Source organism: Sphaerodactylus townsendi, linkage group LG17 (assembly GCF_021028975.2).
Source record: "Sphaerodactylus townsendi isolate TG3544 linkage group LG17, MPM_Stown_v2.3, whole genome shotgun sequence".
NCBI lineage: Eukaryota > Metazoa > Chordata > Lepidosauria > Squamata > Sphaerodactylidae > Sphaerodactylus > Sphaerodactylus townsendi.
The window spans coordinates 7,301,872-7,314,369 of NC_059441.1; the positions used below are offsets into that span (position 1 = coordinate 7,301,872).

General features: G+C 54.8%; 1 protein-coding gene across 1 annotated transcript; it reads left to right on the forward strand.

Moving 5' to 3' along the window:
* Positions 1-501: 501 nt before the first annotated feature.
* Positions 502-12,095, forward strand: LOC125446153 (tetratricopeptide repeat protein 24-like). The gene is made up of 7 exons (XM_048519704.1): positions 502-596; positions 1,883-2,577; positions 4,183-4,398; positions 5,027-5,155; positions 7,027-7,148; positions 10,385-10,507; positions 11,644-12,095. The coding sequence occupies exons 2-7, from the start codon at positions 1,911-1,913 to the stop codon at positions 11,767-11,769; spliced, it is 1,383 nt and encodes a 460-aa protein (XP_048375661.1). The 5' UTR covers positions 502-596; positions 1,883-1,910; the 3' UTR covers positions 11,770-12,095.
* The last annotated feature ends 403 nt before the right edge of the window (positions 12,096-12,498 follow it).

A 12,498-nucleotide genomic window follows, 5' to 3' on the forward strand; every position in this document is an offset into this window, starting at 1 on the left:
CTCTGCCTGCAAGAAGGAGGGTTTGGGTCTCCCCTGTGAAAATGAACTCCATCCCGTGAGCCCCACCAAAGCCAGGCCATCTAATTAACACACACACCCCAATGCAGGGGGGGGGGACACCCATCCCACACTTGCAAGTAGCCTCCAACATGCCATTCTTTGACCCTCCCTTTAAAAAAATAAACAGCAGCTCTAGAATATTTGTGCCCCCTTCAGCCCCCTTTCTTGCCACTGGGTCCCACATACAGGGATCGCTGGGCAAGCCAGAGACTGGCAAAACTCAAAGCAGGCGAAACACAGGAAAGCCCCCTCCCTCCCTCCCTCCCTCCCTTCCTCCGGCCACAGCACTGCTGGGAGATAGCTGGGCAATCGGACACTCAGACCACCCCTTGCCCACCGGCTCCCACCCACTCTCCTCTCCGCATCTGAAGTGTAAGGAAACCCAAAGCCCTCCTCTGGCTCCCCACCTGGCTGTTTGTTGGCCGTTTCCCGGGAGAGGAAGGGCAGGGTTGCCAAGGTGCCTGCCACACACACACACCCGGGCAGAGCCGGGCAAGGAAGGACAGTCCAGGCGTCTCTGGCGGTATCCTGTCCTGGTGAGTGACCGCCTGCCTGCTCTTTGCAGCCTCACTCCACAGGTCTGGCCGACGAGGTCACAGGGCTCCTCTCCCCAGTTGGACTGGACCGCCCTCCCAAACAGACCTGGTGCCAGTCTGGGGCTTCGGCTCTGCTGTGGAGTGGGCAGGGCGGGAGAGCTAGGGAGGGGGAGGGGAGCACAGCCTGAGCCTCCAGGCCAGATGATCCTGGTTCGAATCTTGCTCTGCCCTGGGCCACAGAGTTCTGCAACTCCACCTGCCTCTTGGCACCTCACACGTCTTCCCCAGGGGGGAGCTCCTTGCCTTGACTGGCGATCCTCCACCGTCAACAGATCTGGGGGCCCTGAGGGCAAGGGCCGCTCTCTCTCTCTCTCTCTCTCTCTCTCACACACACGCACGCACGCACGCACGCACGCACGCACGCACACACACACACACACACACGGGGCATAACCGGCTCTTGATCAGGTGGGATGACATGGACACTGCTGCCCTATCCTCCCCAAATAAAACTTTTCTGTACACACCACATTTTGCAGCAGTAGGGGGTGCAAGTAAGGGGACCTCACCCTAGTCGTGTGATGGGCAGAAATTAGAGGCCTCCCTCCAGGTAGACGGACGGGGCTTGGCTGTTCCAGAGAAAGTTTGGCAAGGTATTAGATCACTGGGACTGGCTTCAGACAAGCTGTGCCAGAGATCAGCTGCATTTTGGAAAAATGGCTTCTTCTTGTTTTTCTAAATGATCTGCAAAGCACTTGCGGAGCCGCCTTGCCTCAAAAGGAAAGAAAGAGTTTGTGCTGTTAACAGTAAAGGAATCAAATTTAATTCAATTTTGAATTTTAATTTCTGTCAACAAAACCCCCCTCCAACAGAATATATCCCTTGTTGCTGAGGATTGCCAAATAGTGGCAGTTTCCTCCAAGGTGGCTGATGCCAAACACCGTTTCAAAGCACAAACGACACTACAGCAATGGCTTAGGAGGTTAAGAGCTCGTGTATCTAATCTGGAGGAACCAGGTTTGATTCCCCGCTCTGCTGCCTGAGCTGTGGAGGCTTATCTGGGGAATTCAGATTAGCCTGGGCACTCCCACACACGCCAGCTGGGTGACCTTGGGCTAGTCACAGTTCTTCTGAGCTCTCTCAGCCCCACCTACCTCACAGGGTGTTTGTTGTGAGGGGGGACGGGGCAAGGAGATTGTCAGCCCCTTTGAGTCTCCTGCAGGAGAGAAAGGGGGGATATAAATCCAAACTCTTCTTCTTCTTCTACCCCGGTCTTCCTTTCACAGCTACTACTCAGCAGACTTTTTGGGAAAGATGGCATCTTCTCCTCCGGTGCCCAGCTCGGTCCAAGACCAGCCTGGGACCCAACGGGGGTCCCCTCAAACTGAAATCCAAAGCCTGCTAAAAGCCGGAATAACCCTCTTCCATGATAACCAAGACCCCCGAGCTCTGGCAGCATTCAAGAAAGCGTTCCTGCTCTCAAGTCGCCTTCCAGAGCCCCACGTGCAGGCCAAATGCCTCTTCAACCTGGGGGCCGCATACATCGCCTCCGGCAAACCCAAGAAAGGCCTCAAATGCACCTGGAAGGCCAGGAAGATGGGAGCCATGGAGGAAGACGGAGACTTCTCCTTCAACATTGCGGCAGCGTACGATAACTTGCGAGAATACGCCAAAGCCGCCAAGTTTTACGAGAAGGCTGTTTGTGAATACGAGACCCGGAAGACCCCAAACGTTGCCGATGCCCTGGTCAAGCTCGCTTACTGCTTGGCCAGCACCGGTGACTCTGCCTCAGCCGCTGAGTCCTTCCGCCTTGCCGGCTGGGCTTACCAAGAGGTGCAGCAGCCAGAAGACGCAGCCATGGCCATGCGGGAGGCAGCAAATTACTTCCTGCGGAGCCCGAAGTACCACCCAGAAGACGTGCTCCAGGCCTTGCACGCGTGCAGCCAGCTGTGCGCAGGCATCGCCGACCTGGAATTGCTTGGTAGGGTCCAATTCGATCTCTTACACCTCCTGATGTGCAGGAACACACCTGTGCACCAGGAAAGCACTGCCTGGAATGAATGGGGAGGCCATTATACAGATGATCACAGCAAAGTTGTGGGGTTTTTTTGTAGTGTTTCTGTCCACATCCAGTAATATTGGGAGGTGGGAGAATGAGATGCACAAGAGCTGAAAGCGGGGGCAAATGGCCCCTCCAGTTCCTCACACCTCTAAGAGGTTTGGCAGAGAAAGGTGAAGGCACAGGTGAGGTCTCGGGGTGCCCAAAATGCCCAGGGAATGAATGGAAAAAGGTTTGCTAAAAACCAGCCTTTTATTATTGTGCTCTTGGACTATAAATCAAGAGGGCATAGAAAGGAGTGTTAAACCACATGATGGCACACTTGCCCTAGAATAGGCAGGGGGGCATCCAACCTCCCCAGGTGGGCAGCGCAACCTTCAAGCTTCCTTTTTGCCATGAGGCCTGATTCTCCTGAGCTTGAAGCCCTCTCTGTCCCCCCTCAACATCAGTGGCGTATCTGCCTAGGGACAAGGGGTACCCCTTGTCCCCGGGCGCCACTCTTCTGGTCACGTGGGGGGCGCAAAACCGGCCCCCCGTGTGACCAGGAAGTCCTGCTGTCTCATTTTCACGTGCCTCAACCCCATTCGAGGCACGCAAAAAACAATGAGGCAGCAGGACTTCCTGCTGCCTCCAAGCGCCCTCAACCCCACCCTGGACTCCCCCTCTCTTCAGAAGAGACTGCCGGCTGCCGGCTGGGAACCCAGGCAGCAGGGGGAGTATGGGGGGGAGGTGGGCACCCTAGACCTTGCCCATGTCCATGGTGACATGGGCAGGGTTGAGGGCAGTGGGGATGGAGCCTGGGGGCATCAGGGGCGGAGCTAGGGTGGTGGTGGGCAGAGCCTGGGGGGCATCCTGGAAACAATTTGTCTCCGGGCGCCATTTGTCTCTGGTATGCTTCTGCTCAACATGTCCCCAGAAGTCCCGTGTGTGCAGAGGCATAGCTAGGGAAAATGGAACCCGGTGCAAAATCCGAGTTTTGCTGCCCCCCCCCCAAATGTTCGTTTGTGTTTTTTACCTTTTTAGTGTTTTTTCAGTTTTTGGCTTGCAGGGGGCGCATTTTTAGGTTAGCAGCATTAAAATTTCACTGTAACTTTAGGAGATTCTCCTGATGATACCAGCCAGGTTTGGTGAGGTTTGGTTCAGGGGGTCCAAAGTTATGGACCCTCAAAGGTGTAGCCCCATCTCCTATTAGCACCCATTTGAAACAATGGGGATGGGGGCACCCCCTTTGGGAATCCATAACTTTGGACCCCCTGAACCAAACCTCACCTAACTTGGGTGGTATCATCAAGAGAGTCCCCTGAAAACTCCCTGAAATTTTGTTGCTGCTATCCTAAAAACTGCACCCCCTGCAGGCCAAAAACTGAAAAACACTAAAAAAATACAAAAAAACAAACCTGAATTTTTGCTGCCTCCCAGGCGGGACCCCGGTGCAACGCGCACCCCCTGGCCCCCTTGTAGCTATGCCTCTGCGTGTGTGCAATGATTCTACCTCCCCCCCTCTCTCCTCTGATCTGCCTTTCTTAGGCAAACTGCACAACCACCTGGGGCTGCACTATGCCGAACTGAAGCACTTTGGCCAAGCGAAGGTGCATTTCGCCAAAGCCTTGAGACTCTGCCGTGGGGAGAACTTTGCGATCCGCAAGAGGGCAGTCCTGCTGCAAAACCTGGGAGCCGTCCACAACGCCACGGAGGAGTTCCAGTGGGCACTCAAGTACCACCGCGAGGCAGCCGACGCCTACCGTAAGATGGCAAGCAGGACGGTCCCATAAGCTCCGCTTTCCAAGGGGCAACGTCTGCTACAAGACTCCTTTTTGGAACTGCCTCTCCAGGAAACCCCCGGGGGTGGGGGTGGGGTCTCCCACAACACAAAAATCTCACCCTTTTCAAACACCACCCCAGCAACACAAAGCAGCAAAACTGCCTTGTAGGGTCACCTGTCCACGTTCTTTGTCTACCTGGCCAGTCTATTCCCACTACACCTTCTCCGAAGCTCTACCTGCCTGCCTGCCTATGGAACAGCTAAATTCAAGTCCAACAGCACCTTACAGACCCACAAGATTTTCTGGGCAGAAGCTTTCTAGAGTCAACGTGCCCTTCAACAGACATTTGTCAAGAGCACTGAGTCTTGGAAGCCCAGACCCTGAAAGTCTTGTTAGTCTCCAAGGTTCTGCTGCAGTCACATCACAACTCTCTGCCTGGCTGCGGGGAAAAGGACAAGGCAGGCGCAAGAAGGACTCCACTCCGCTCCCAAAACCACCTCGGTGCTTCCACCTGTCCAGGGCGGTCCACCTGTTACATTTGGAGCTGGGGAGGCCACGAAGGGCCCCATCCACCCTCCTGACCTCTTCCTCCCTGGCCTCTGCCTCAGGTGCGCTGGGAGAGACGGCAAGCCAGGCCCAGTGCCTCTACAACCTGGCCAATGCTTACAGCCAGTTGGGGGACTACCACGACGCCCGGCTTCACTATCAGCAGGCACTGAAGGCCTTTGGGGAGGCAGGTAAGAGAAGGGGCCTCTCCACGCCACGTTTGCCTACATGCGAGGAGGAGGAGGAGGAGGGGGAGGAGGAGGAGGCAAGACCACTGTTCCTGGGCCCAGAGGCGTATCTCCCAGGGGGACATATGGGGTCAAATGTCCTTGGGCTTGGCCATTTAGTCCTGTGGGGGTGGAAAATCCCCCCCACACACCCTCCTCCTTCCCCTGGGTCCATACACTGACTTAAAAAAAAACATTGTTTGGTTGTGGTAGGGGAGGGTGGCTGCCCATACAGGGGTGGGGTGGGACTCAGATTTTGCACCGGGCTACATTTCCCCTAGATAAGCCTCTGCCTGGGCCACTGGTGCCAACAACTGGCACTATGTGCCCCCTCCAGGACTGGCAGAATTGCAGCGTCCACGTGGCTCGGTTCAGACCCAGGGGCCAGGATAAAAGTGAGCGCACTCCCTGCCCTCCGCTCTTGGCTGTGAGCTGCACCTGCCCTCCGCCACGCAGACACGCACTCAAAACCAGCTCCTGGCTTAGAAGAAGAAGAAGAAGAGTTTGGATGTATATCCCCCCTTTCTCTCCTGCAGGAGACTCAAAGGGGCTGACAATCTCCTTGCCCTCCCCCCCTCACAACAAACACCCTGCGAGGTAGGTGGGGCTGAGAGAGCTCCGAGAAGCTGTGACTAGCCCAAGGTCACCCAGCCGGCGTGTGTGGGAGTGCCCAGGCTAATCTGAATTCCCCAGATAAGCCTCCACAGCTCAGGCGGCAGAGCTGGGAATCAATCCCGATTCCTCCAGATTAGATACACGAGCTCTTAACCTCCTACGCCACTGTTGCTCCCCTCATCTGCAAGGGGTGAGGGGAGGGCGGCCTCCCTCACAGGGTTGTCATGAGCACGGAATAAGGAGGGGAGAGTTGTGGAGCACCTCAGAGGAAGGGGCGGAGATAAAACAGGCCAGGCCAGGAGACCTACGAGTCCTCTTTGACTGATCGCAAAACACAAACTTGACCGTGAGGACAGCCAACCACAGCACGAGCGCTGGGAGCAAATTTAGTTTCTCAAAAATCAGGCCACCAGAGACATTTGCAAGCTGTGCCAGGTCAGAAATAAAACCTGCCTTCTCTAGGCAACGCAAATTGAACATAGATCTTCCTTCTTGGGGGTTTTCAAATCTCCTGGCCGGTTTCAGATGCTCTGGCGCGCCACAGTGGAGATGCATCCCGCTCGGGTGCAGAGGTGGGATCCAGCAGGTTCTCGCAGGTTCCCGAGAGTAGGTTACTAATTATTTGTGTGTGCCGAGAGGGGGTTACTAATGGGTGATTTTGCCACGTGATTTTTGCCTTAGTTACGCCCCTCCTCTCAGCAGGAGCGCGCAGAACTTGAAGCCGTCTAGCAGGAGGTGCACCGGCGTGCGTGGCAGCCTGCGCCTGCGTGCATTCGTTTCCCGCCCAAGGACCGGCGCAGCGGCTGCGTCCTTGCCACAGCCCCGTCCAGGAATGCCCCGCCCCTGGAATGCCCGGCCACGCCCCCGTCGTGCCCCGCCACGCCCCATTGGCGCTACGCCACAGTTTGAATCCCACCACCATGGGAACCTGTTACTAAAATTTTTGGATCCCACCACTGCTCGGGTGCTGCTGTTCACATGGACCATATTGGGGTGTTCCTAGAGAAAGGCTCTGCCGCAAACTCAGACAACCAGCCCACTGCAGTGTTGGCCGTGCCTCAAGGGCTGTTGGGTTCAAACTCAGGCCATGGGGGCAAGACACTCCTTGGCACCACTTAGATTGGAGTCCCATGCCCCTAGGGCTCTTGAAACATATCCCCCCCACACACACACACTCACAAGCCTCAAGCAAGCACTGACTCCCCGTGCCTTCACTCCAGGTGACCTGTATGGTGAGGCACAGGGCTGCGAAGGATTGGGGACCGTCCATCTCTGCCTGGGCGACTCAGATCAGGCCACCGGGTATTACAAACAAGCCCTGACTCTGTTTGGAAAGTCAAAGGTACTTTGCTGTTTTGCTTGCTCTGTTTGCTTGCCACACAGGAGAGAAAGGGCAGGGGGGAGGAAGAAGAGAGGGAGGCCTCCTCTTGTGCAAACGGACTTGACACCCTCCCCACTTTCACATACAGAAGAGTCCATTCACCCCACTAGCGCTTTGCAGAACCAGTTACTCATCTCTGAAGAAGAAGAAGAAGAAGAAGAAGAAGAAGAAGAAGAAGAAGAGGAGGAGGAGGAAGAGGAAGAGGAAGAGGAAGAAGAATGAGAAGAAGAAGACGGAGAAGAAGGAAGAAGAGGAGGAGGAGGAGGAGTTTGGATGTATATCCCCCCTTTCTCTCCTGCAGGAGACTCAAAGGGGCTGACAATCTCCTTGCCCTTCCCCCCTCACAACAAGCACCCTGTGAGGTGGGTGGGGCTGAGAGAGCTCCGAGAAGCTGTGACTAGCCCAAGGTCACCCAGCTGGCGTGTGGGGGAGTGCATAGGCTAATCTAGTTCCCCAGATAAGCCTCCACAGCTCAGGCGGCAGAGCGGGGAATCAAACCCGGTTCCTCCAGATTAGATACACGAGCTCTTAACCTCCTACGTCACTGCAGCAGGTGCGCCATTTAGTTAACGGGGTAGGACCAAAGGCATCGCAGAAGAGGCTCTTCCAAGTCTGGCAATGCCTTGGTAACTCCCGACCGACCGACCGACCGTCCTCTCTAAGAAAGGAGAACCACAGAACGGCCCGGTGGAGAAATACGCACACGCTTTGCACACTTCCAGCCTTCCCCGCAGGGACAAAATTTGCTCAAAGGGCAGCGGCGCAGGAGAGGTCGATGTGGCCCGTCTCTCTGTCAGATGTCCCTTCTGAGGCAGGCGCTGTGATCTAGAGATCACAGCCGGCAGTACAGACACACACACACACACGGCCACAAAGACTTTGTTTCTGCTTTCATACGCGTTCAGACTCTGGCTGACTTCACAGGCAGCAAACTTCACACGAGTTGTGTGGGGGGACGCAGACAGGTTTGTTCCCCTTCTTTGCAAAGCATCGCACAAAAGAACCCAGAAATAACAGCAGCCAGACGAGTGGCCTTTCGGGCCCAGATTCCGCACAGAGAAGCCGCAGGGCAGGGGCCTCCTCCCAGAGGGGCAAATGCAGCCTTTAGAGCACCCCAAAAAAACCGCTGCTGCACCCAGATGCGACATTCTTGTCGCCAGCACGAGGGAAAGAGGTCAGGACTCACCTTCAACCAACAACAGCCAAACTGAGAGCCAGCAGGGTGCAGTGGTTAAGCGCGGGCGGATTCCAATCTGGAGAAACGGGTTTGATTTCCCCATTTCTCCGCCTGAGTGGCAGAGGCTTATCTGGTGAACCAGATGTGTCTCCGCACTCCTACATTCCTGCTGGGTGACCTTGGGCTAGTCACAGTTCTCTCGGTACTCTCTCAGCCCCACCTACCTCACAAGGTGTCTGTTGTGGGGAGGGGAGGGGAAAGGAGTTTCTAAGCCACCTTGATTCTCCTTACAGGAGAGAAAGGTGTGGTATAAATCCAAACTCCTCCTCCTCCTCCTCCTCCTCCTCTTCTTCTTCCTCTTCCTCTTCCTGTTGTTCTTGTTGTTCTTCTTGTTGTTGTTGTTGTTGTTGTTCTTGTTCTTCTTGTTCCTCTTCTTGTTCTTGTTCTTGTTCTTGTTCTTGTTCTTGTTCTTCTTCTTCTTCTTCTTCTTCTTCTTGTTCTTCTTGTTCTTCTTCTTCTTGTTGTTCTTGTTGTTCTTGTTCTTCTTGTTCTTGTTCTTGTTCTTGTTCTTGTTCTTCTTGTTCTTCTTGTTCTTCTTCTTGTTCTTCTTCTTGTTCTTCTTCTTCTTCTTCTTCTTCTTCTTCTTCTTGTTCTTGTTGTTCTTGTTCTTCTTGTTCTTGTTCTTGTTCTTGTTCTTCTTGTTCTTCTTCTTGTTCTTGTTCTTGTTCTTCTTCTTCTTGTTCTTCTTCTTGTTCTTGTTCTTGTTCTTGTTCTTCTTCTTCTTCTTCTTCTTCTTCTTCTTCTTCTTCTTCTTCTTCTTCTTGGCATAGACTGATTTCCAGCATTGTTAAAGGAAAGATTTCAGAGAGATCAATAACATCCCTTCCATTCCTCCCCATAAAAGAATATTGCTATGACAACTGACAAAGCAGAAAGGGGGGGGTGCCTAGGCATTTAACTCTACAGTCTGAAGACTGGGGCGGGGGGGGCTACATGCTGGGGTCCAGCAGAGGAATCTTGTCATGGAAAAGGAAACACGTAGCTGCAGGTAGAGAAAGCAGGAAAGGTCCCATAGTGCCCGTTGGGCAAGGTGGGCAGCTGCCCAGGGCACCACCTTGTGGGGGGCATCAAAATGCAGGGTTCGTTTTTGGATATTTTTAGTGGTTTTCCATTTTTGGCCTGCAGGGGGCGCAGTTTTTAAGCTAGCGGCACCAAAATTTCAGCGTATCTTCAGGAGACTGGCCTTATGCTACCCCCCAAGTTTGGTGAAGTTTGGTTCAGGGGGTCCAAAGTTATGGACTCCCAAAGGGGGTGCCCCTATCCCCCATTGTTTCCAATGGGAGCTAATAGGAGATGGGGGCTACAGTTTTGAGGGTCCATTACTTTGGCCCCCCCTGCACCAAACTGCACCAAACCTGGGGGGTATCACTAGGGCAGTCTCCTGATAATATGCTGAAATTGTGGTGGCAATATGTCGAAAAATGCACCCCCTGCAGGCACCAATGTCCTGGTGCAAAAAAAAATTGGTCGTGGTGGAGTGGCCGCCCATGTGGGGGGCACCCAACTCAGGTTTTGCCCAGGGCTACAGTTTGCCTCGTTACGCCCCTGCCTGCTGGCCCTATGGGCGGGAGGTCTGCTGCCTCTTACAAGCCCCAGTTGCCAAGGGGGCGAGAAAGGGCTTGGGGGCGCAGGAAAGATAGAGGTGGGGGCAGATCAAGGGCAGGCCAAGCAAAGGACACCTGTTGCCTCCTGAGGAAAGACCAGAGCAGAGCAGGTGGGCACCTCAGCGCAGCATAAGCCTCAGCCACAGGTGGCCTCAAAAGCTCCCCCTGTGACCCTTAACGCTGAGCCAGGCTACTGGGCCCCTCAGCCCAGGGCAACCTGCCCCTTATGGGGAGCGTGACCTGAGAGCCTCCTAACTGGAGACTCTACAGGGACGCCCCACGTTCTTTGCCCAAGCAGCCCTCGTCCTGGAAATGGTTCTCTCCTGCTTCTATTTCCTCCGTTCTCCCATAAACAGGAAGCATCTGACATCCCCCGAGAGCGAATCCTGCAGAAATTGGCTGACGCGGCTAACTATGGAGAGGCTGCGCAGGGCCGCCGTTCCCCCACTGGTCGTATTGTTGACTCCGGAGCAGCAGATGTGAGAGGGGGTCTGGTCTGGGGAGGAGGGGGGAGACACACACAAGAATGTCCAAGGGGGCTGCGTGCCAATATTCAGCTGCCTGCAAAGGGGTGTGTGTGGCTGGGCCAGGAACCTCCCTCTTTTGTCAGGCAGGGGCAGGGGCGGGGGGGGGGGGGCAGGGGGTTGGGAGGTGGAGCAGATCAGGTTAGGACTGTTTGTTGGGCGGAACAGGGAAAGGAGCTTGTCAGCCCCTTTGAGTCTCCTTACAGGAGAGGAAGGGGGGATATAAATCCAAACTCCTCCTCCTACTCCTCCTCCTCTTCTTCCTCTTCTTCTTCTTCTTCTTCTTCTTTTTCTCCTCCTCCTCCCCTCCTCTTCCTCTTCCTCCCCCTCCCCCTCCTCCTCCTCTTCTTCTCCTCTCTTGTTCTTCTTCTTCTTTCTTCTTTCTTCTTTTTCTCCTCCTCCTCCCCTCCTCTTCCTCCCCCTCCTCCTCCTCTTCTTTTCCTCTCTTGTTCTTCTTCTTCTTTCTTCTCCTCTCTTCTTTTTCTCCTCCTCCTCTTCTTCCTACTTCTTCTTCTTCTTCTTTTTCTCCTCCTCCTCCTCCTCCTCCTCCTCCTCCTCCTCTTCTTCTTCTTCTTCTCCTCCTCCCCTCCTCCTCCTCCTTCTCTTCTCCTCCTCCTCCTCCTCCTCTCTTCTCCTTCTTCTTTTTCTTTCTCCTCCTCCCCTCCTCCTCCTCCTTCTCTTCTCCTCCTCCTCCTCCTCCTCCTCTCTTCTCCTTCTTCTTCTTCTTCTCCTCCTCCCCTCCTCCTCCTCCTTCTCTTCTCCTCCTCCTCCTCCTCCTCTCTTCTCCTTCTTCTTCTTCTTCTCCTCCTCCCCTCCTCCTCCTCCTTCTCTTCTCCTCCTCCTCCTCCTCCTCTCTTCTCCTTCTTCTTTTTCTTTCTCCTCCTCCTCCTCCTCCTCCTCCTCCTCTTCTTCTTCTTCTTCTCCTCCTCCTCCTCTCTTCTCCTTCTTCTTTTTCTTTCTCCTCCTCCTCCTCCTCCTCCTCCTCCTCCTCCTCCTCCTCCTCCTCCTCCTCCTCCTCCTCCTCCTCCTCCTCCTCCTCTTCTTCTTCTTCTTGCTTTGTATTTCAGATTCTAAACTGCCATCATTTGCAGGAAGCCGGGTCGCTACAACAGCGGTTTGTGTGCTGCAAGAGACCCAACCAGATGCCTCCAGAGACAACCTGCAGGGATCTCTTTGCAGCCAAAAGAAGAAATCCGGAGGGAGAGCAGCAGTCCTGAGCTCGGAGGCTGGATCCTGAGGCCTGCCCAGGCTGGGCCCAGAAGAACCACAGCAAAGCCAGAGGCGGCTGCCCCTCTTGGCACCATCCTCCCTCGCCCTGCACGCTTTGCATGCGCTACACATCAGCCCTGTGAGGCGGGCAGGTCAAAGGCGCCACAGGCCCTTCTGCCATGGCTCAGGCCAAGCTCCGGTTTGGCAGAGGCCACCACATCTGCCGCTGGGCTTGTCTTCCAAGGCTCCGGATGACGGCCCGGCTGCACAGGCGTCGGCTTTTTAATTCAAAGGCTGGCCTGAGAAAGCAGCAGCTGGACTCCCCTGGCCGGGGGCGGGGGGGGGGGGCAGGGGGGCGGGGCCGTCCCGGTCCTGCTCTTGTGAGAGAAGATCCGTCATCCAAGTGAGCCGTGAGTCATGGCGGGTCTTTGGAAACAGAGAGCCGTTCCTCTTCCATGTGCTGCGCCGCTCTGGACTTCGACTTTATTCAGCGGAAATATGTTTATATGAGAAGCCACCCTGAGTTCTGCATGAAAGGCAGTTACTAGATGCTTCAAATAAATAAAATAAAGATTAAATAACCCTGCTGTTTGCCTTGGGTGCCACAGAGTAGGGATATTGGCGCCTTTCTGCCCACCTAGATTTTCTCTTGTCCTGGAGCAAGGCTTCCGGCAAGAGACGAGTGCATACCTCTCGTGTGTTCCTGCACTGTTTGTGCAGGAGACTGAATTGGGGGG